The 22,461-nt window shown below is 50.3% G+C and overlaps 2 protein-coding genes and 1 long non-coding RNA gene across 3 annotated transcripts in view; 2 read left to right on the forward strand and 1 right to left on the reverse strand.

Moving 5' to 3' along the window:
- The window catches only part of LOC122374914 (ethanolamine-phosphate cytidylyltransferase-like), a 54,532-nt gene extending 37,154 nt beyond the window's left edge, over positions 1-17,378 (reverse strand). The window contains exon 1 of the mRNA XM_043353973.1: positions 17,313-17,378. The gene's annotated coding sequence lies outside the window, so the exon portion shown is untranslated. The remainder of the gene's footprint in view (positions 1-17,312) is intronic.
- On the forward strand, positions 937-2,726 carry LOC122374918. The gene is made up of 2 exons (XM_043353977.1): positions 937-2,574; positions 2,715-2,726. The coding sequence occupies exons 1-2, from the start codon at positions 937-939 to the stop codon at positions 2,724-2,726; spliced, it is 1,650 nt and encodes a 549-aa protein (XP_043209912.1).
- Positions 8,883-13,670, forward strand: LOC122374915. The gene is made up of 2 exons (XR_006255306.1): positions 8,883-9,190; positions 13,408-13,670. It is a non-coding gene; the product is annotated as an uncharacterized LOC122374915 (long non-coding RNA).
- Positions 17,379-22,461: the final 5,083 nt, after the last annotated feature.

The following is a 22,461-nucleotide window of genomic DNA, read 5'->3' on the forward strand; positions in this document are numbered from 1 at the left end:
TGGTGTGAGGGGTCAGGCGTGGCACGCGTGCAGCTGCGGTCCGGTGAATCAGTGTCCGTAGATGTGCTCGTCGTAGCACGTAAGCCACTGGGGTTTGAGTTCATCCTCGGGATGAATGGTATCAGAGCACTGGGTGGCGCTACAGTGAGTTCGGATGACCGAGTCAGATTCGGAGTTGAGGCAGCGGTGTCTCATGTAGCGGCGTCAGTGGCCTCACCCGGTGACCGGGTCAGCTGTGATGGTGAGAGGACTGGGGTGTCGCGTGCAGTGGCAGCGACTGCACGGGTGAGTCATGATCAGGCGAGCAGTGAGGCGGCCCCAGCGTCAGATGCAGCGGCGGCAGCTGCAGCAGTGAATCGAGCTGACAGCAGTAAGGGGGATCCGGTGTTGGGTGCGGCGGCGGCGGCCGCACCGGCTAATCGAGCCGACGAGAAGGACTTGGTGGTGAGCTTTGATGAGACAGAAAAGAAGTGGTCGGTGGAGTGGAAATGGTGTGGAGGAAAGGAGCCCGAGCAGCTGCACAATACAGCAGAGGAGTACGCGATTCCAACAGAAGCCCGACACGAATACGAGCGAGAACTCTCCAAGTGGGTGGCGAATCAATGGCTCGTCCCTTATGATGAGAGCGTGCACGGGAGGGTCAAAGGCACGATCCCGCTCATGGCGGTCATCCAACCGAAGAAGGACAAAGTGCGTCCCGTCATGGATTTCAGGGAGTTAAATACGCACCTGGACCCGCATACAGCTGACGCGGATGTTTGCAGTGAAAAAATCCGTGAGTGGCGTCGGTGTGGACGAAACGTGTCTCTCCTAGACCTGCGAGACGCTTACCTGCAGATCCACGTGCACGCATCGCTGTGGCCGTATCAGACTGTAGTGTTCCAGGGCAGACGGTGGTGTCTGAGCAGACTTGGCTTTGGGCTCAGTCTCGCACCGATGGTGATGAGAAAGGTGCTGGAAATGGCCCTGAAACGTGACCCGAGGGTGCACACCGCTACATCACCTTACGTGGACGACATACTCGTAAATGAAGACATCGCTACTGCATTAGAGGTGAAGGGTCATCTGGAGGCGCTCGGTCTGACCTGCAAATCCCCGGAGAAGGTGTCAGAAGGTGCTCGTGTCCTGGGCATTCGAGTCTGGGGGGAGCGGCAAGGACTGTTCTGGAAGCGGGACAACCAGGATCTACAGCCGCCGCCAAAGCTGACGAGGAGAGAGGTCTTCTCGCTGTGCGGACGTCTGACAAGTCAGGTCCCGGTGTGTGGCTGGCTGCGTGTCTCCGCATCCTACCTGAAAAGACGCGCCACTGCAGCGACAGACGGCTGGGATGACGAGATCACCGATCCAGAACTCCAGAAAATGGTCATGGAAACGCTGCAGCGCGTGAAAACGGCCGATCCCGCACGAGGTCGCTGGGATGTCACCGGCGAAGAGGGAGTCGTGTGGGTGGATGCCAGCTCCCTCGCCATAGGAGCCGTGCTGGAGATGGAAGGCAGCATCGTTGAGGACGCCTGCTGGCTTCGGAAAAATCCCGAGACACACGTGAACCTTGCAGAACTGGACTCTGTTGTGCGTGGCATCAATCTGTCCCTGGCATGGAACCTGAAGAAAGTGACTGTCGTGACGGACTCGAAAACGGTCTATCACTGGCTAACAGATGCGCTCTCCGGCAGAGCTCGGATAAAGACGAAGGCGGCGAGTGAAATGCTGATTAGAAGGCGCCTGGAGACCGTGAAGAGTCTGAGAGATGAGTACGGCCTCCAGCTGACCGTGAAGTGCGTTCCATCAGTGGACAACAGGGCTGACGCACTGACGAGAGTGCCGAAGAAGTGGCTGAACCAACAAAGCGATCCTGAGGTCTGCGGCGCTGCCTTCTCGGCGCCGGATGTGGTCAGGATCCATGAAACAAGCGGACACCCAGGCATCGGGAGAACGCTGCGCCTGTGTAGGGAGCACGACCCGGCTGTGAGCAGGCACCAGGTGCGCAGTGTCGTTAGCCAGTGCGAAAGGTGCCAGTCCATCGATCCAGCGCCCCAGCGGTGGACACATGGTTCGCTGAGCGTGACTAAATGCTGGGACAGGGTCAGCATGGACGTCTGTCACGTAAACGATCAGCTGTACCTGACTCTGATTGACTGCGGTCCGTCTCGGTACGCGATCTGGCGGCGGATAAAGCGACAGGACACCGACAGCATCATCACGGCTCTGGAGTCGGTATTCCTGGAGCGCGGCGCTCCGAGGGAGCTGCTGACGGACAACTTCACCTCATTCCGCAGTGCCGCATTCCACGAGTTCGTCAGCCGGTGGGGTGTCAGCGTCCGGTACCGAGCTGCCCATGCGCCGTTCGGCAATGGTGTCTCTGAGAGAAACCATAGGTCGGTCAAAACAATCGTAGCGCGCAAAGGCTGCTCAGTGGCGGAAGCAGTCTACCGCTATAATGTGATGCCGCGCAGTGATGACCTGAACTCTAGTCCTGCCAACGTACTGTTCAACTACAAACTGAGAGTGCCGGACGTGGAGAATGAGGAAAAGTGCGAAGAGAGTGAGTGTGCTATGTTCAGTGTAGGCGATAAGGTATGGATCAGAGACCCTAGTCGCCGGTGTGATGTGCCAAGTTCCATAGGAACAGTCACCCGACAAGTGTCGGCGCAGTGTGTGGAAGTAGACAATGTCCCCCGTCACGTGAGAGATCTGAGACTGGCTTTCGTTCCCAGTCCGGAGAGTGACCAGACTGAGCCGCCGAACAATGACAATGACGACTCTGGCCCAATTATCTTGCGAGAGTGTGCGCACGAAAGCCACGGGGAAAATGTGCCCCCTGTGACGTACGCTGAAGTTCTACGCCGCGGCATGCGGGAGAGACGCCCTGCCGTTCTGACCCAGTACGATGATTTGTAGATCAGGGGGGAGTGTATTAGAATCTTGTGGCCGCAGTCTTGCCACTGCGGCGCCGCCGCCGCCCCGTCCAGGCTCGGGATGAGTTATATGGCATTGTGCGGGGCGGGGCCGGGAGGAAACGGCCGGCGGCACGCGCAGCGCAATTGTAAATTTAAGATATGCCAATTAAGGCACGTAGGCCGCCAAGCTGGCGCCTTCCGTCACCTCGTCGCTGCTGTGCAAGTTCGCACTCGTTTTGGGCGTGTTCTAGACGTTTCGTAGCCTGTTGAATAAAAGGTGGGTCACGTACGACCCCCGGCCAGTCTGGGCCGGCGCGCGACGGAGGCAGCTGGCAATACAACGGCAATGTGGACATAAGGAGTTTACTACACCTACTTAAGCAAAAAAAAATGGGATCTAGATCCGCCTTGCTGAGAGCTTTCGATTGCCGTTTTCCCCGTCTTTCTACGACCATCGGTTCGGAAGTTAGACAGGGGGGGCAGAATCTGCCCCCCCCCCCAGCAGGGCGCGTATGGCTGAATAGCCCAGCGGGGCGCGGGTTAAAGGGACCCTCCCACTTTAACATTAGATTTGAGTTGAGATAGCCAAAATGGGGTCCCTGGCTCACAATTACCGGTTTCGGCACTCACAACATCGAGAAATGCCTTAAATCGGAAATATTGAATTTCAAAATTGCAGCATTTTGATTCAGAGGGGCTAGTGCTTAGGAATACCCCTCTGAATGTGTGACGTCAGCGCAGATATCTAACGACTTTTAAATGTTTGACTAAAACGTTTTGTAGCACGCGGTGGTATATGCTATTTGCGCGCAACATCTGCCGCAAACGCCGCACTTCTAAAATAAAGTCGCTAGAAACAGCGGAGATCCCAAAAAAGTAAACAAAAGTAAAAGTATAATATCTTGAAAACCGGTGAATAGTTTTCGGTGAAATTTGGTAGATATTCGTTTTCGCTCTTTCTGAACCGAGCGACATCACTTTCATGCCAATTCATAAACTTTTTTGAAGGTGGGAGGGTCCCTTTAAAGGGAGATAATGAGCTTTCTTTTTTCTTAAATAAAAATTACTCGACATCTATACTATTTCTACTGTAGTTTCTATAAAATATGAAAATTTCCTAGCACATTTTCGTATGTGAAAAAGGTTTTTATTTTTGCAAAAAAGAAGCAGTACTTGCAGTACTTGTAACACCCACCGAAATGCGTTGTCCTTCTCTATAAAAAGTCGCAGTATATGGCGCTTTTGTTTCAAACAGCGACGCTCAGTGGCGGATCTACGTTGGGGCAAAATGGGCAATTGCCCCCCCTAAACGGAAAACCTCTGGGCAAACATATCTTTTTGCCCCCCCCCCCCTAAACAAACTACAACTTGAATACTGAAAATATGGTGTTTGAAAAGAAAATGTGAAATAAATGGAGGACTAGAAGGTTGTCATATTCGTGATATTAACCCGCGCCCTGGTGGGGTCTGTTTATAACGCGACCTGGTGGGGGGGGCTATTTTTTGCCCCCCCCCCCTCGTATCTCCGAAACTACTGGACGGATCCGAAAAATTCAAACGGCGTTCGAAAGGCCTGTCAAATTTGTCGAAGGAAACCAAATTTTATTGACCTCGGGGTCACCGATGACGTCACAGGTCAGGTCAAAGATGAAATGTTTCACCGTTCACGGGTCTTCTAGGGAATGCGCTATAACACCGAGGAAAACGCATTTTGTCGGGAATCAGCGATAGGGCGTCAGTTGCCTAGTAGATATGTTGCTGTTAGAGGTCACTGGTCATACCAGGTCAGGTCACAGGTCAGGTCACCAAAGGTCACCAAGGGTCACCACATGAACCCAACTTTACTAAGGTTATGCGATGCATGTTTTATGGCCAGTTTTTCATTTCCAACTCAATGGTGCTGGTTATAAGACCATCAGGTACGGTTTAGGTCACTTTCTGGTGGAGGTCAGGTCAAGGTCAGGTCAAAAAAGGTCAAATTTCAAAGTTGATATTTTTGCATTAAATGGGTATTGATTCGATGCAGCTCGTCACGGGGAGTCTAATGGTGGTCTTTGTTTTGCGCTACAAGGTCTAGAATTGCTGAAAATCGAGTTTGAAAATTTGACGTCATCAATTTTGAACAGTTTTTTCACTATAACTTGGCCAAAAAAAGAGGTATCGATCTCAAATTTGGTATGTAGATAGAAGGCGGTAAGGACTATCACATATATTCCGGTTTTTTCGAAATTCAAAAAACTTTTTGGATTTTTTGGCTATTATATTCAAAAAATCTATTTTTTGATTTTTGGGGGTCAAAATCCAAAAATTTCAAAAATCCGAGATAGCAGTTTTGTAGCCCTGTCCATTCTACAGCTTTTATGTCTGTATCATTTTTCTGTATTTGCAAAGCTATAGGCCTGACAGCTCTTCCCGCGAAACCCTTTTTTGGGTCGAAAACGGCAGAACATGACGTCACTCTGACGTCATTTCCGGCCAACCTATCATAGCCTTTGGAAAAATTTTTGGTCACAATGTGTAAAATTGATGTCCGGGAGGGTACTGAAAGTTTGGTGACGATCGGCGCAGTGGTTCTGGAGATATATCGAAAAGTCTGGAGGGGGGGGCAAAAAATAGCCCCCCCCCACCAGGGCGCGGGTTAAGTTGTGAGCTGATAAAAAGTCCTCCGCCCCATGAATGTCAGTCCATCATCCATCAGCAGTGCTACTACTGCTACTGCTACCAAAAAAAATAACGCGATTTATTGAAACCTTGAACCAAGTTAACAAACACCGTCAACAGCAGACCGCCAGACGCCAGTGGGGTCAGGGGTCACCACACTGGTGAGCGGTTGGACAGTGGTGGGTTTGCATGGTAAGTAAAGAAGATTACCAATCGCGGCTTTTTCATGAGCCATACCGTTATCTAACGGGGACAAACACAGAAAGGCTCAGTCAGAGCTTTTGGTTTGCGAGGTGTTGGAGAAGCTCAGTATGTTGTGGGAACTTAACGCTGTTCAGTGTGATTCCGTTGGCTGTTGCGCTGTGGTCCTATGTAGTCTGTAGAAGCATCGTTTATCTCCTCTCGAAAGTAACACTTATTGTATAATTTTGCTAGCTCGCGAAGTTTACAGTCCCAAAGTTAAGGAATGTTCATTGTACTTGCATCAATAAATGCAGGACCGAAAACAAATGCGCTGTTCTTCGTCTATTTCTTGTTGGGATTCTTAATCGACTGATCTCATTTTCTATTACCGGAAACAACTGTTAATACGTTTAACTTCGTGGCAACCCTGACTGCGTATAGTATCGCAGGTACGCTGATGTGGCCTTTGGTCGTGGGCATTTACACATGAACCTGCTGCTGCGACCCTTATCGGTCTCCGGATACAGAAGCCCTTGAGAACCGGCGCGGGCGGACCTTTCGGACGAGGTCTTGCCGAGGTGATGCGGGAGGTAGAGGACGGACCGTCCATAGCGCCGGTGAGCTATTCTCTAACTATCTCCCGGAGTCAGGGTGGCTGCAATTTTTTTTTTTGAGCTGCCCTGGCTAGGCCGGACTGACAAAAATGTAAAAAATAAAAAAAATAATTCCCGAAATCCGAGGAGAAAAATAGGGGTAGCTCGTTTTTTTTTTTTTTTTTGTTCCTAAGACTGGACGTTTGAAATTCTCGCCGACTTGCCTGGCGGCGCAATGTTTGCCCCCCCTAAACTCAAATCCTAGATCCGCCACTGGCGACGCTTGGGTTTTTGTTTATGTTATCGCCTTGTCGTTGCTTGGTTGTAAGTATTCTAATTTGAATTAGAGTTAATTCGGTTTAGAATTAATTAGATTCTAATTCGGGGGTACATAGTGCCTACTCTAATTTGTTTCCAAGTATTATTTTGCGCCACAAATGAACGGCATGCGCCAGAAACGCAGCCAAATCTTGCGATTGCGACTACGAAATTCATTATTGTGGCGTCAGAGCCTGAAGCGAAAAATACAAGCATATTTATTTCAAAAAGACTTCAGGTTTGTCGAACGGTGTTATGAGAATTTTGATAACAGTACTGCATAAGTTTTTCAGTGATGCCGCAAAAGTGTTGTATCTATCTTCTTTTATTGTGCAGTCGGCGGGACCGATTCAAAATTGAGTCGTTGCAGTACTAAAATAGCAGCATATGGCGTCAGATGATGAACAGGAAAAATAGTTGCGTAAATTTAGACATAAACCACCCCCAAACCATGAATATCTTTTGAAGGCACTATAGACGACCATTAACTAACTAGATGTGATGAAGATCAAATGTAAGGAATACGCTCATTTTACAAAATTACATGCAAGTAGGTACCAAAAAGTGATGTAAGTACTTATTCAACGGTCATTTTCAGCGCTCCCCGCTAACGTGACTTCAAGTTGAGATATTTGCGGCAAGGTACCGAATTGAGCAAAATGGTTTTAATTTACATTATAACTTGTTGTGTTTTGTCAGAAAATGGTCCTAACTCAGATTTTGTGGAAAAAGGTCATTATCTCCCTTTAAGAGTCCTTTACCGGGGTTACATGAGCAAGTAAATGCGTATCAGGAACGGATTTTCCTATTCGCTCACCATTGTAGTCCGTTTGTAATGCGTATTAACTCTGCTCATGTAACCCCGAGCAAGTAGCAGCTATGTAGGGGAGAGTGGGGCAAAGCGGCCACCGTACGCTTCTCACGATGCCAACTCTTGATTTTTAAACTTTGAAAGATTCTTTCTATACCAATGTGATCCCTATTAAGTTGCCTTTTATTTCAACTGCGTTTTATTTCCAAAGGCGTTCACATATGAAAGATATTGACAAAACTTTAAATCTATGCACATTGGCCACTTTGCCCCCTACCCTGGGGCAAAGCGGCCACCGGCGTCTTCTCAAGTCCCGATATGAGAAACAATACAATACAATACAATACAATACAATTTTATTAGGTCCCTCCATTACATGGGTTTTGTGGTGACCACGTCGTATACATGCGAAAACACATCTGGATAAAACACTGCAGTAAAACCGGATAGAAGTGAAACCACAGAGTAAAATACACATCTAAGACATCTTCCGGTACACTAACCAGTCGACCACACCTACTGTTGACGCGCTCCTGAGGACCCTGAGGACAACAATATAGTTGCCTCGTGTACGACTAGGGTATTTGATGGTGACAAGGTTAAGCGAGGATGGATGCTTACTTTATCATCTTCCACTTGTATGTAAACAAAGAAAGGATTTTCATGAAATAAACATTTAATTGCATTATTTGGTAACTCATGCAACTGAAAAGTGGCCAAGATGAATGCATGACGACACATTTGAATATAAATAATGTTTTTTATCCAGATGGAAGCAACTGATGGCCAATTGGGGGGTGGCCACTTTGCCCCGGCCACTTTGCCCCGCGCATACCGTCCGAGACAAAAATATTCCAGCTTAGCTATTAGTGGGGTAAAAAACATTAAAATTGGTAGAATACATGTACGATAACCATGCAATGCATGGACAAGAACGCTTATAAAAATTCCAAACGGTTATGGAATAACATAACATTTAAAAATTGTAAACATAGTTGGTAACCTGGCAAGAAATGCTTTTCCGTGTTTCAGAGAACAATGGTGATGGGCCTGAAACCCCGGTCTGGCTCATTCGAACGACCGTGAAGAGAAGTATAATTGGAAACCATAAATTGGAGCTGACGCCAGCTATGAAGGGCTAAAAAGATGGGTGGCCGCTTTGCCCCGGGTGGCCGCTTTGCTTTGTTTGTTTGTTTGTTTTGTTGGGTTAGGCCCTTTCGGTCGACAAGACCATTGCAGAGCCGGAAGGATGATAGGAATTTGGGGGAGACATTGGTCTGGGCAGGCACCCTAGTGAGTCGCCGGGGCTGAGCCCGTCCAGAGGACAGGCCACCCAGCCCCAAGGCACTCACTGCACCCGGCTACGGGGTGCGCTCCCTCAGGAGCAGCGGTGCCGCTCCAAGGGAGCAGCCCGCATGAGATAAAGTTGCCTGTCCAGCCCGGCGGGGGGTTGCGGCGTGGAGGAGAAGGATTTCAGTATCCTGAGGATAGAAGCATGGATAGGTGACCGCTTTGCCCCACTCTCCCCTAATGGCTAATCCGTTCCCTTCGTAACGTTCCGGATTCCCCCTCCCCGTCTGACCGACGGTGCTGCCCCGCAGCGGACGCGGCGCGAATTATAAGTGCGGGCGGCTTCCACATCAACCAGCGCCGAGTCACGTCCGCCGAGGAGGTGGTGTCGGCCGATAGTCACGTGCTGCCCAGCGGCCTAACGCTGCTGAGAGTCGGTGAGTCACGTGACCTGGCTGGGATGGACGGTGCGGGCAGGGTGCGGGTGTGTTTTAGACCATGCCGGGGCGGTGAGATGAGGTGATATCGTGGAGGGGGACTGAGTTGATCACCAGATGGTGTTCCCCCTCGGCTGAGCCCGTCCCGGTGGGCGGGGTACCGAGCCGCTCCAACGCACACAGCCGCTATTTGAGTTCGGAAGTGGCCAAAATGCGATAACTCGTTAACCAGTTGACATTTTGCCAAGGAATTTTTATTGTATGTGAAGTCAACCGTAAGGTCACATATGGGAACGTATAAGCATCCATGCCGATACATCATTGCCGTAAAAAAATATTTTTGCTTGTAATCCGCGGATGACGGGTATATCCCATAACGTGGGTGACTCGGGAGGGGATTCTGCATAGCTTCCCTGCTGTCTTCGAAACTACTCGTTCAATACTAAAAGTTCAAACGGCTTCTGATAGGAATAGCTGACAAACGAAACCTAACTTTGTCACAAAAGGTCATGGAAAGGTCATGGGTCACAAAAGGTCATGGAAAAGGTCATGAAAGGAAATATATATATTTTAAGGTCATGCGACACATCTTTAATGTCCATTTCGGCAAAAGCATCTAAAAATGATGTCATCTGGGTCGTCCGATTCGAAACTAGTTCCATTCGACAAATGAAGGTCAGGTCACGGCGAGGTCAAAAAGGTCAAATTTTGAAGTTGAACATTCTCAACAAAAAAGATGTGCATCGGATGCAATTTGAGCTCTGGAACACGATGGTGCTATTCGTTTTGGTTTTCGATGTCAAGAACGTACTGAAATTGCCTTTGCAATATCGAAAATTGTGATTAACCGACTACGGTAAAATGCAAAAGCCGATAACATTGCCATTTCTGAAGATATCTGACTGAAACTTTCCAAAAGCAATGCAATTGTTACATACAAAAGCCAATAAGGTTCATTCTGGTCGATGGCTGCTCCCCAAAACTATGAATGTTATCAATCATATCGGACATTCTTACGATGTTCTGTTGGCTGGATGTCTTTTTGCTTTATTGAATTTGATCAGAATTCAGACTACATTCAGTTAAGACGACGTACATTTATTGGTCACCAGAAAGTATACCCACAAGTCAATCGACAATCGACAACCAACAAATGCAATCGACAGGAGCGTCGAGCATCCCTCAGCACAAGCAACTGCTGGGGGCGATTAGACGGACCGCGCTCCTCTCTCGCAGCTGATTGGTCAGCTGCCGAACCGCACGGACGTCAGCTGCACGGCCGCCGCCCGGCCGACCTGACCGGGGTCGGCCGGGCGGCGACCTAGCGTCACTAGAACTGCAATAACTTTTGCCGGCAGTGTGATACCGACCTAATTTTTTCAGCAAATGAATCACAATTGTACGGTATATGTTATGGACGTTGTCTCGATGTGAAGCACGCTGTGCGTTTTTTGGTAGGCCTATGTAAATATTGAAATCCTCAAGCCCTTCTGCTTTGTGCAAGTGTGCAACAATTAGCTTACAATAACTGAGTGGGAAGTTTTTTAGATGCACTATTGTTACCAATGGATTCCGCACATTTTCCCCTTTCAGCTGATATCTTACTTACGCATTTTCAAGCAAAGAATATGACAGGAGACTCGTCAACATTTACATGAAAATCGCAGCACAAGTTCGGTCTCACGGAGCAAAACAAAACGGTGTACTTTGGGAGCCCACCAATCTGTGCCAGAATGAGTAATATTTTTTCTGGATGATATTTTATACAGTCTGATCAATTTACGACCAGAAAATGTGAGAAAATCACGCTTTAAAATTTGTCGAAAATAAGGGTACTGGCCACTTCTGAACCCGGATAGCGGCTGTGTGCAACGGTCACCCCGCCGGGACAGTAGCTGCTGTGGGAACAGTCCTCACCGACTGTATGGGAGGGACGGTCACTGATAGACTGAGTCAGGAACCGGGGTCAGTGAGCGCGGGTAATGTCGGGGTTATTGAATTGTGAATTAGTTCGATGTATGTCAAGTCCATGCGAGTCGTTTTTAGTTTATACCAGCTGTGTTGATATTTGTACAATTTCGCCTGTGCACCTATATCAGGGGGGTACGCTCCGGCTGTTTAGCATTATGAAAAATGGTGACAGACGTTTGTGGAGGATTGTCGACGAACTCTTGTTCCGTGAGCAGTACTTACACGCTAGCGGAAAATTCACCAATCAGCGCTCGGCGGTACTCGACGCTGATTGGTCCGACGCTCGTGACGAAATTGCGGGGGACCGCAGTTATTCTCTATGGACCCGAATAGGCTTTTGGATTTCGGAGGGGTTTCTTTAAAATTATATGCGGTTTCGAGCTGTTTTCGAGTTGAAATATATTTTTTATGACTGTTACCTATATAATGGCACCATAAAATCATGATTTTGATAAATATTACCGATGAAATATCGGCCGAAAAGACATGCTGTCATGGTACGGACTGCCCTGCGGCTGATGTGGGGTCCCTAATGCCAGCGTATGGTAATAATGGGGTGACGAAGGGTTATTGGAGACTCTTAGAGCCCCATCAGCATTCAGCATAGGGTCATCAGAGGCCGGGAACGTCCATCAGGGGTCTGAGTAGGCCTGTCATAATTAGGGGCATACATGACACATCATGGCCCATGGGTCAATGTAGATCCATGGGGCCGTTGAAGGGCCATCATTGTTCAGCGTGGGCTCGCAATTACCTCTGATGGGCATATGCCGTGCCCCGATGGACTAACGCTGGCCCCTGATGAACCATCACCAGCCCCTGAGGCCTGATAGGTCTACAAAGCCCACTGCTGGGTCTAAATTGGTCACTGATATGCCCAAATGGGCCACTGAGAAACCCGTACAACATCCCCTGACTGCACCTGCTGGACCAGTGCCGTCCTCTCATGGGCCCACCACAGCTCTTGAATGACCTTTTCAAGTCCCTTGAAGTGCCTTTATTGGCCTAAATGGCCCCTGATTGGCTTATGTGGTCCCTATTGGTCCTATATGGCCCCCATGAGCCCTCAACGTCCCTAGACGGCCTTACATTATATGCCACTGGGCCCTGTTGGGTCAGCACCGGCCCCTGATAGGCTTGCACTGGACCCACCGGGCCTATACCGACCCATGAAGGGCCTATGTCGAGCCCTCATGGGCCTCCGATGACCACACGCCGGCATGTGTGGCCCCATCAGCAGTGGTCCGTCTATCCCATGTACTTACTAGTGATGTCAATTTCAGAAAACATATGTCCAATGTCCGTCCAATGTCCAATATTTACGTCGACTGTCCGTCCAAAAATGTCCAAGCCGGCCATTTGTCCAAAGATGTCCGACATCTACGCAATAGTTTACACTCAACACCCTTATCTAATTTGCTTTTAATGTATCGTTACCAGCTCAAGAGTGGTAATCATATCGAAAGCTGACCTTTCCAATAGCCAATCAATGTTAAACACGATAACTTTATAAAAATGTTGAGGGGTAGCAAGCGATTGTCCAAAGTTGTCCAAAGCCTGCTGTCAGTGTCCAACCGAATTCCGAATTGGACATTGGACAAAATCGGAATTCCGAAGATTCAAGTTCCGATTGACACCACTAGTACTTACGGTCTTTTTGGTCGATGTGACACCGGTAGTATATAGAAATGTTATGATTAAATGTCGTTATTACACAGTCAAAAGTCACAGAAAGAATATCCAAGCTCAAAAATGGCCTCAAACCCAACAAAAACTGGTATAAATCCCCTTCAAAAGCCGTAAGTCTATTAAACGCCATAGGGGAATAGCTGCAGTCCCCCGCAATTTCGTCACGAGCATCGGGCCAATCAGCGTTGAGTATTGCCGAACGCCGATTGGTCGATTTCCGCTAGCCTGTAAATGCTGCTTGCGGATATAGTTTTGAACAAAAGAGGGTCGCGGCTACTAATTATCGCTTGTCACCACTTTTTCGTCGGGAGCGTTCTACCTGGTTTATATAGCCTTGACCTATATGCACTATCCAAGTCTACCTTAAGCTCATGTGTGAATAAATTATCCCGAGCCGTTCGCTGTATGTGGATGTTGAATGGTTCCTGTAGCTTTTCGTCGTGCTCCATCGAAGTCTATTGTAACACATCATGTGCTCTCAAGTCTCAACAAAAATCATTTCAGCCCATAACCCAATCGAACTACAAGATAATGTCATTTGACGGCTTTGCTTTCAGGAAAGAAGAACTACTATATCGTCAAATGGGTGTAAAGAACTGAGGACAATACTAAGAAGAGTCACCGCTCGTGTATCGGATAACGCCACGGTGTTTCGGATTATCGTGACACGGAGGGCAGTTTGTTGATCTCGACATGAAACGTCTGTCCTTATAAACATGAAATGCTCCGGGCAATGCGTCATTACTGTTGTTATCAACATACAGTTTGTTTTGTACGTGCATGTGCTATGAACTTTCTGAAATACAATCGGTGATATTTAGCGTTTTGTTTTCTATGAGTTTATTCACGAATGTTGCGGTACAGACAGTCACGCGAAAGTTTTTTTTTTACGTGTCCCAGTTATATAGCCTTGCGTTGTAATTTCGCCCCACCCGAGTTAAGGGTTTAAAATGAGTTGCAGTGTAAAGTTCGTTTTTTTTTTAGTTTGACCCCCACTGTAAATATCTTGTTGAACACGGCGCGATATCTGCTATAGTCTGGCGAACCTTTGAAAGAACTAGGGCGAATCTATTGCTAAGATTGTTTAGAACCTAAACCTGCTTAGAACCGGACCGATTGCTAAAGAACCTAAGAAAGAACCGATTGCTAAGGCACCTCGAAGCCCTCGAAGCACTTAACACGGCATGGGTCGTTGGAGGTAGCCTATCTGTGCTTAACTTTGACAGAAATTATCGAGCTGGCATATTGAAAGTTATCTATAGAGACATGGACACGTGCATCAATAACTGTTGCACTTTAAATCCGTTCTTTCTTATTATTGCCAGTTGCCAGACTATGTATAGGTGAATTACTTAGAAAACTGGCTGGTGCACATGAGTATTGAGTATGTAACAACGCGAGGAGCACTGCTCATATTTGGAAATCGCAACAACGAGCGTTGCCGCATATACACATGGAGGCATTTCCTTCATCGATACTCGGTGTGTGTGTGTGGGGGGGGGGATCACCTGGGCTACCAGCGTGGCAGCCCAGGGCGGCGGAGGTGTGCAGTTTTTCCATTGGTGAATATGTCGTGAGATATTTTAAGTATGTGTGCTTCCTTAGCGACTTTGCGGGCTGCGCAACAGAGTCCCACTTTGAAATGTCTGTATTACCTGGAGTAGGTACAGGCCACTTTTCTGTGTGAAGTATTGAACATCAGGAGGTGCTGCGACAGAGCACACTCACACCCTAGTTCTCGGCTTTTGATGAACTTGAACCTGCACCACCGACTGATAAATCCACCGACCACCGGGGATCAAAACGAGGCCCGGTGCGTGCCGGCTCGGGTTTATGAGCTCCCTCACCCAGTCGCGGTCGAGGAGCCGCCACATTCTGGCTCCGCCACCGGTCGCGGGCAGCGTTCCAGCGCCGCCGACCACACGCCGTGGACTGGCCGGCGGGGGACGGACCCGTCTCTGTCGGTCCGGCGGTGTGCCGTCCACATGGTGCGTCTCCAGTCCACAGTGGAGCGTCCACAGGGTGCGTCCACAGTCCACAGTGGAGCGTCCACAGGGTGCGTCTCCAGTTCACAGTGGAGCCGTCCACATGGTGCGTCTCTAGTCCACAGTGGAGCCGTCCACAGGGTGCGTCTCCAGTCCACAGGGTGTGTCACCAGTCCACAGGGTGCGTCTCCAGTCCACAGGGTGCGTCTCCAGTTCACAGTGGAGCCGTCCACAGGGTGCGTCTCCAGTCCACAGGGTGCGTCTCCAGTCCACAGGGGACGTCTCCAGTCCACAGGGTGCGTCTCCAGTCCACAGTGGAGCCAGCCAGGAAGCCGAGCCGGTCAGGCCACGGACAAAGACGGTGACGAATCGTGAGCTGCCTTTCCGCTCCACCGATAGCGCTGCTCCGAACCGCCGCGTCCGACACAGGAAGGGTGACCGCGCCGCTGCAGCTGCGGCCGGCAGGAAGGACGTCAGATAGGCGGGCTAGCACCGCCGAGTCCCAGAGCCGCAGGCAGGATGATGATGAAACTGACGCCGGCGCGGGAAGGGGTCACGGGACGGAACAGCTATCTGGTCGGCGCAGTAGAAACTGTTGACGCGGTTGGGTCTGGGTCAGGTCACTGGGTCGGTTCGGTGGGTCTGGTTCGTGTCTCGTCTCAGCCCCCTCCCCTGAGGTCAGGTGACTGTGGGGGACGGTGGACCTGAGTCTGGCACTGGATCACGGGGCAACCCGGCAATGCCCCCCCCCCCCTCCCAGGTCGTCTTATAGTCCTAAAGTGTGACTATAAGATTGTTCTTCACAGAAAAGTGCAAATAAAAATTATTCATGCACGAAAACGATGAAATTAAATCATTAGACTTCTTACTTCTCAGGTACTTTAGAACGGTTTAGCAAAAAAAAACATTTTTCTTAAAAAAAAACATGCGTCCTGGCCCCATGCTTGGCCCATGAGCTCAGTGTGGCCATCAGCACGAAAGAAAACAAAGGTAGCTCCTGTACATTTTTGCCATTTATATGCTGGAATAAATCTGAACCATTTTAAAGACAGAGGCCAAAACCAGTATATCCCGTATCAAATAGCCCCACCTTACGGTAGGTATGTGAATTTGTCCTGCAGAGCGATATACGATAGCCGCTGGCTCCCTCCGTTGCAGATGCACGGCCTTGTTTGTGACTGCCCTGCAGCTGCTAACTAGTGACATGCACTGCGGCGGTGTCGGCCGTGACGTTCCACGAGCCAACGCTGCAGTTGTTGACTTTCAAACGACCACACGCCTTACACTGGCCAATGGCAGCGCAGGGATTTTGCAACGTGTCAGTCGCTCCTCGGACTAAGTTGGTTTTAGTCTGCTCGGACCAAGTCTGCTCACTGCTGAGCCTCGCCGGCCGCCGCTTCTGAAGTCTGCAGTTGCACCCTCAGGCCGGTGTGTTTGGGGGGGGGGAGGGGGAGGAGCTGACGTGGCAGACGTCTGCGGGCGGCTGCCCGCGCGGGGACTCCCCCCAGATACCCGGTCCTTTTTGTTAGCGTCAGAGGCCGGCGTGACTGTCCCTCGGGGAGGCGTCGCTCCCCGCTCACGGCACAGGCAGCTCGTTGGCGGGGTGTCGTCAGACGTGGAGTCACAGAGTCCGAGAGTCACGGAGTCCCTGAGTCTTGGAGTCCCTGAGTCACGGAGTGCGAGGACCTCCTGACGACGCTACCCTTCAGCGTCAAGGCGTCACAAACCAGTGTAAACTGAATGTGGTTTCAGAAATACAGATACAGATATATGTTCAGAGTGGTGAATCGTCTCGGCACTGGACAGTGGATAATATAGCACACAGCAGACATGTGCAATTGCATGGATCCGAGTGATGGATCTATGATCTCAGCGGATCTCGAAGCAAACTCAGCAGGTTAGGATCTATGATTCCACCAGATTCGGCGTGAAAAATTATCTTGGATAAAAATTATCCCAATAAAACTATATAGCTGGTGTCAAAACAACGTTTTTACACATTAATTATGTCCCAGCTGAATAACAACATATACAACTACATATATCTTGGATCTATTATCTCATAGAATCTGACGATAAACCAAGAACATAAATTTATGATCTGAGTGGATCCTGCTATGCAATTACATTTGCAGCCATATTTCCAAGTGTTTATACGTCAATAAGTGCCACAAAACTATAAATTACGACGTGCAATCTCATAAAATCACTAAAACAGAACGTTTGTGAGTTGGAACATGTGATTTTGGGGGGATTTGTGTGTTGACAAAAATAAATGAGGATCTATGATCTCACTGGTTCTCAAGCAAAAAATAAGACTCGGATCTATGATCCGCACGGATATCTCGATAAATTAAACACTGCTGGATCTATGATCCCGTCGGCCGTCGGATCCGAGATCAGGATCCGTGGGGTCAGATCCCAGATCCATTTTCTCGGATCTATGCACAGTGCACATGTCTGGTACACAGTCTCACCAGCCTGTCCAGGGTCCACCGCGCCTGTGCACCGGCCAGTCCCGGCCCGGGCCGATGGTTGTCGTGCCAGCCCCTCAGGCCTACGGTCCGACGTGTCCGAGTGGTTATGGCGACGACCATACGTATGATGTCAGCTATCGAGTAACACGCGGTAGTGGCGGCTGGCAGCGTGCCATAGACCAGGGTCCCGGTCTCAGCGGTCAGTGGGGCTCAGACTGGTATAGGGTCCGCCCTGATGGGGGGAGGGACAGGGGGGCTGCTGCACGATGCAACGGTCACCGTCGGCGATATATCTGAGCCGCCGAAACCAGGAGAGCGACATGGCTGGGTCGTCTCTTTAGTCCGCTGTCGAGAAACATCACATGAGAGAGACGTCCATTAGACCTCTGTCGGTTCTGCGGTGTGTTTATGGTTTCTTGGTGTGTTTATGGTCATTCTTGTTATTACTGTATGTCATGTTATTCTCAGCAGTTTGGGAATTACCATATCCTAGCAGACATGAGATCAGTGCTGAGTAGGGAGTCATAGCTATTTATACGATAGAGGACGGGGCGGCGGTGCCAGTTGGAGAAGAATTCGAAACAGGCTGCACGTCGGACATCAGGATCTATCTATCTAGGATCTATACCGTTACGAATAACGATTTGAGTATGCACATTGCACGGGCTGCAGGCTGCTAAGGGTACGATGCGGGGATGTTTCTGTTGTTCATTAGAGACAGTTGTGAGTGCGCGATCCACACATTGTTCAGGACCTATATACTGACTGTTATTTGTCGTTGTCGGACGAAAACAAAAAAAAAAAGATGAAGTCCAAGTCTCGGGGCTGATATTTCGGAATATTTTCCCGAAAAAAAAACAATCTAAGAAAGGAGGCAGCGTGTGATAATTCAATTTTCGGTCAAATTAGGTAAACATAGTCTCCAACGAAACACTATTATAACGCTAAATACCAGAACGGCAGAGATGTAAATGTAATTCAGATATGCAGCCCAACAAAAGCATTGCGAGAATATCAGTTTCACATCGGACAGCAAGATTTGAATGGCGTCTACGTCCTTCGCCATTATAAATACTCCGTGTCTGTCCGTTCTTATAGCACTGTGAATGGACGCCGCTGACCGCTGCAGGCCGATGATCCGAAAACTCCAAATAATCATCATCTTACCACCGTGTCACAAAGTGCACCGTTTCGTTGCCCCGCCCCACGCCGAGCACGCAAATCCCGTTGTCAATGCCAGAAAACTCACAGCCGAGGTGGTCCGATAACGCGGCGTTCAACAAAGTGATCTCAACCGGTGCTTGACAGCGCTGCATTTCAGTGCAATCAGTGGACGGATATTGACAGTAGCTTATGCATGGTGATGGGCTGTCCCGTCTGACTAATTCGAATAGGGTGTGGCTGTTGGTGCAATTTGCCCCGCGGCCCGCATCAGAACTGCCCCTGGTATATGCTGTACTTCGTCGCCTCATTTCATAATTTGTATTCGGTGTGGCAGTGCATGCAGGATTGATGTTGTAGATACTTTTTAGGTACAGCCCTCTGCAGACTGCGTGGTAGGTGTCGAAAAAAGAATATATTCTTTTTCGACAAAACCGAGAATAACGCGAATACTATGCTATCGGTCACTCGGAAATCGTAACAGCAAGATGCGCGAGACTCCGTAGCTTAGATTGGCATTATCATCGTATGCATTGTCCATCCAGTTTGGCAACAAAACCCAAAAGTTTATATTTGCCCCCAAAACGAACTTTTACATTTTGTTGCCACACAAGGCGTATGCTTTGCTTATTGATAGGCCCTATCGAAGGAGTGGAGCATGGCGCATCTATTTGCAGTGAGTTTCGACCGACTGATAACATGACTTTTGAATTATTATCAGTTTTGTCGGAAAAAGAATACCTACCACGCAGTCTGCTGAGGGCTGTACCTGTGGCGTTGTATCATTCTCACGGGTCCCTCTCTCCCCTCCTCTGCGCTGCCCGCCGCCCGCCGCCCGCTGTGCACCGCCCACCGCGGTGATTCGGGGCGGCTGGGGCGCGGGCGAGCGGCTCCGAGGCCCCGGTGAATGCCGACCGGGCGGCCGCCTCGGGCGCTCAGCGGAGCCGAGGTCGGGTCACCGGTCGGAGCGGTGGGGGGTCGGTCGCTGCCCCTCACCGAGAAGGTTGGACGCTCTGTCTCCTTTAGGTGTGGGCTGGCACTGACTCAGCGGCGGAATTATCCCAGATCCTTCCCTCCTCTAAGTATGAGCGTTGGCTAGCTGGCCCGCCTTACTCTCCTATAATCCTTTGCCCTCCCCAAAAGTCCCTCAGACTCGGGTTGTGTGCTAAGGGGAATAAGAGGGCTCGCATTTGCATTTTAAGTCACTGGTTTGATTTGTGGTATATGATCCCCAATACAGCGGAGGAGAGAGGACATTTTTCATTTGCTGGAGTTGAAGCGAGCAATGTGGGTTGGACGCAAGTCCCCCATGTGAGGAATCACTTTTAATTTCGGCGGTTCAAATACAGTCCACTACTAGTTTAGCCAGAAAACGCAACATAGTCCTCCGGGCCGGATGTAACTTTACCTGTGGTCCAATTGTCATTGCTATTGAACGTTGCAATTTACCTTGTTGCCTTAACATCCCTTTAATCATGGAAGAACTGTTAGCAACCAGAACCAGGCATCGCACTAAAGCCACTAAGCTTTGCAATGAGATCAAAGCCATCCGACAGGAAGATCTCAGCAAAATTGACCAGGATCAGCTCGCTTTGAAACTTCACCACGGTGACAGACTGCTGAAGGAAATGATGGCTGTTCAGCCTCAGTTGGACAAAGCGGGACAGACTGACGGAACGAGCCATGTCCAGGCACTAGAAGATGAAATCTTCCTTGGCTCGCGCGTCCTCTCCCGTGTCGAGAAAGTTGATGAGGCTAAGGCTAGGCCTGAACCGAAAGGCTTGGTGGGGAGCGCCGATATGAAGTCCTCTCTGTCGGTCAAAATCCCAGTTTTTAGCGGCGACCTGATGAAATGGTCGGAATTTTGGGAGCTTTTCGCCATCGCTGTCCACGACAACCCCGGATACGCCGACGTTCAAAGGTTCGTCGTATTAAAATCGCATCTGACCGGTATTGCCCTCCGAGCCATCCAAGGCATCCCTGTATCCGAAGACGGCTATGCTGAAGCTGTGGCCGCTCTGAGGGACAGGTTCGACCAGGACGATGTCCGCCGAGAGACGCTCATGAAAGAGCTGCTGAACCTGCCGGCAGTCCGGTCAAACGACCTGAGGGCGCTCAGATCCCTGGTCGACCACCTGGCCGCTCACACAAGGGCGTTGAACTGTCTCGGGGGTCTCTACTGAGAGCTTTTCTAGCCTGCTCCTCCCGATCGCCAAAGAAAAACTCCCAGAGAGCTGGCGTGTGGAATGGGCCAGAACGGGTGGCTCAGATTTTCCGAGGTTTCTGAAGTTCCTGCAGGACGAAATTCGAATTCAGGAATCGGCCAAGGGTGCAGCGACCTCGGATGACACCCAAAAAGCCCAGACACACGTGCCTTCGGTATCCAGCAGCCTGAATGCACGACAAGTCTCAGGGAAGGACAGATATGCCCCCACGGCGGCCACGTGCCCTGTCTGCAGTCAGACGGGTCACCAAATCCGACAATGTGAGGAATTTCGGAAGATGACCTCGGAAACAAGATGGGAGGCCGTCAAAGCCGTCAATGCCTGCTTCCGATGTCTCGGAATCGGTCATCAGGCCCGGACTTGTCGGGCGGAGCCCTGCGGAGAGTGTGGTAGAAATCACCACTCACTGCTGCACTACGCGCCTCGATCGGTCGCTCCGCCTGGCTTGTCGGCCGCGGCAGCGTCGTTCTCACCTTCGAGCGCCTCTGATCATGGGGCGAGCCCCGGAATCGGACCTGGCACGAGTCCCATTCCTGAGAGTCAGCACCGCTACCAAGCCCTCGGAGAACGTGGCGGACGCCACTTCTTTCAAACAGCCCTGGTTGAGGCTGAGGGTCCCAACGGTAGCCGTCTGACACGCGTTTTGTTGGACGGTGGGTCTGACTCGTCCTACATTCGCAGCTCCCTGGTGGAGGAGCTGGGACTACCGGTCATTGGCACGGGCACCTTTTCATGTATCGGCTTCCAGGAAAAGGTGGAAGAGCCCCGCCAGTACGACCGGGTCAGAGTCAATTTGCGGAGTCGGTTCGGAGACAGCCTGGTGAGCCTTGGTCTCTGGAAGACGGACAGAGTGTGCGCGTCCCTCCCCGCACACTCTCCACCCAAGCTACCCGCTGAGGTATCGGAGAAGATGGCCGATGACTACCAAGGAGGAAACATCGACATACTGATCGGCATCGACCACCTGTACGGCATTGTGCGGTGGGATCAGGTGGATTTGGGCGAAGGCTTGAGAGCCTTAGACACGGTCTTCGGCTTTGTCCTGCACGGTCGAGGAGAGAGCGGATGCATTCCAACCGTCCATCGAGCCAACCACCAGCGTCGTGAGGAAGAGCTGCGGGATCGCGGCCAGCTCGAAGTCCCAGAAGCAGAGTCCAGTGACCCAGTCTCTGACCCATGTCCAGCCTCCGCGGGGAAGGAGGTCAAATGTGACCACAAACACCCAGTGGGCCGTCAGGACACGGCTGCTGCTCATTCTGAACGGACGACTGGGAGACGGAAAGAGGAAGGAGTTCGCCAGTATCATGGGCAGAGCACGAACATGCTGGCAGGAACAATGGTCGAGCAATGTGAAGATCGACCAAAAGAGACCTGGGATCGTACACACACACCAGCCTCCCATCAGACCTCAGACCCTGACCTCCTCAAAGAGGCAGAACATGCTGTTTTCCACCCCCATCAGCGAGTGTTCGAGAGGGATAAACCTCAAAACGGTTTTGATGGTTCGACTGGGGCTGGCGTGGGGAAACCCGGCACCGGCACAGGCACGCATGGCTGGAAAGTCTGCTGCCAAAAGAACCTCGCCTGGGAGTGGGACGCCCGTCATTCGTGTCTGTGTCGTAGGCTTACAGGCCCAGACATCCCAACTGATCATGTGTCTCCACCATCAGGAGATGACGGATCTGACACTGCAGCTCGACGTCCAGGAAGCAGCTGCCCCCCGGATGGGGGAGCACGTCGCCGGAACCGGAAACGCAAGCGAC

Source organism: Amphibalanus amphitrite, unplaced genomic scaffold, assembly GCF_019059575.1.
Source record: "Amphibalanus amphitrite isolate SeventyFive unplaced genomic scaffold, NRLGWU_Aamphi_draft 001737F_arrow, whole genome shotgun sequence".
In the NCBI taxonomy this organism is placed as follows: Eukaryota; Metazoa; Arthropoda; class Thecostraca; order Balanomorpha; family Balanidae; genus Amphibalanus; species Amphibalanus amphitrite.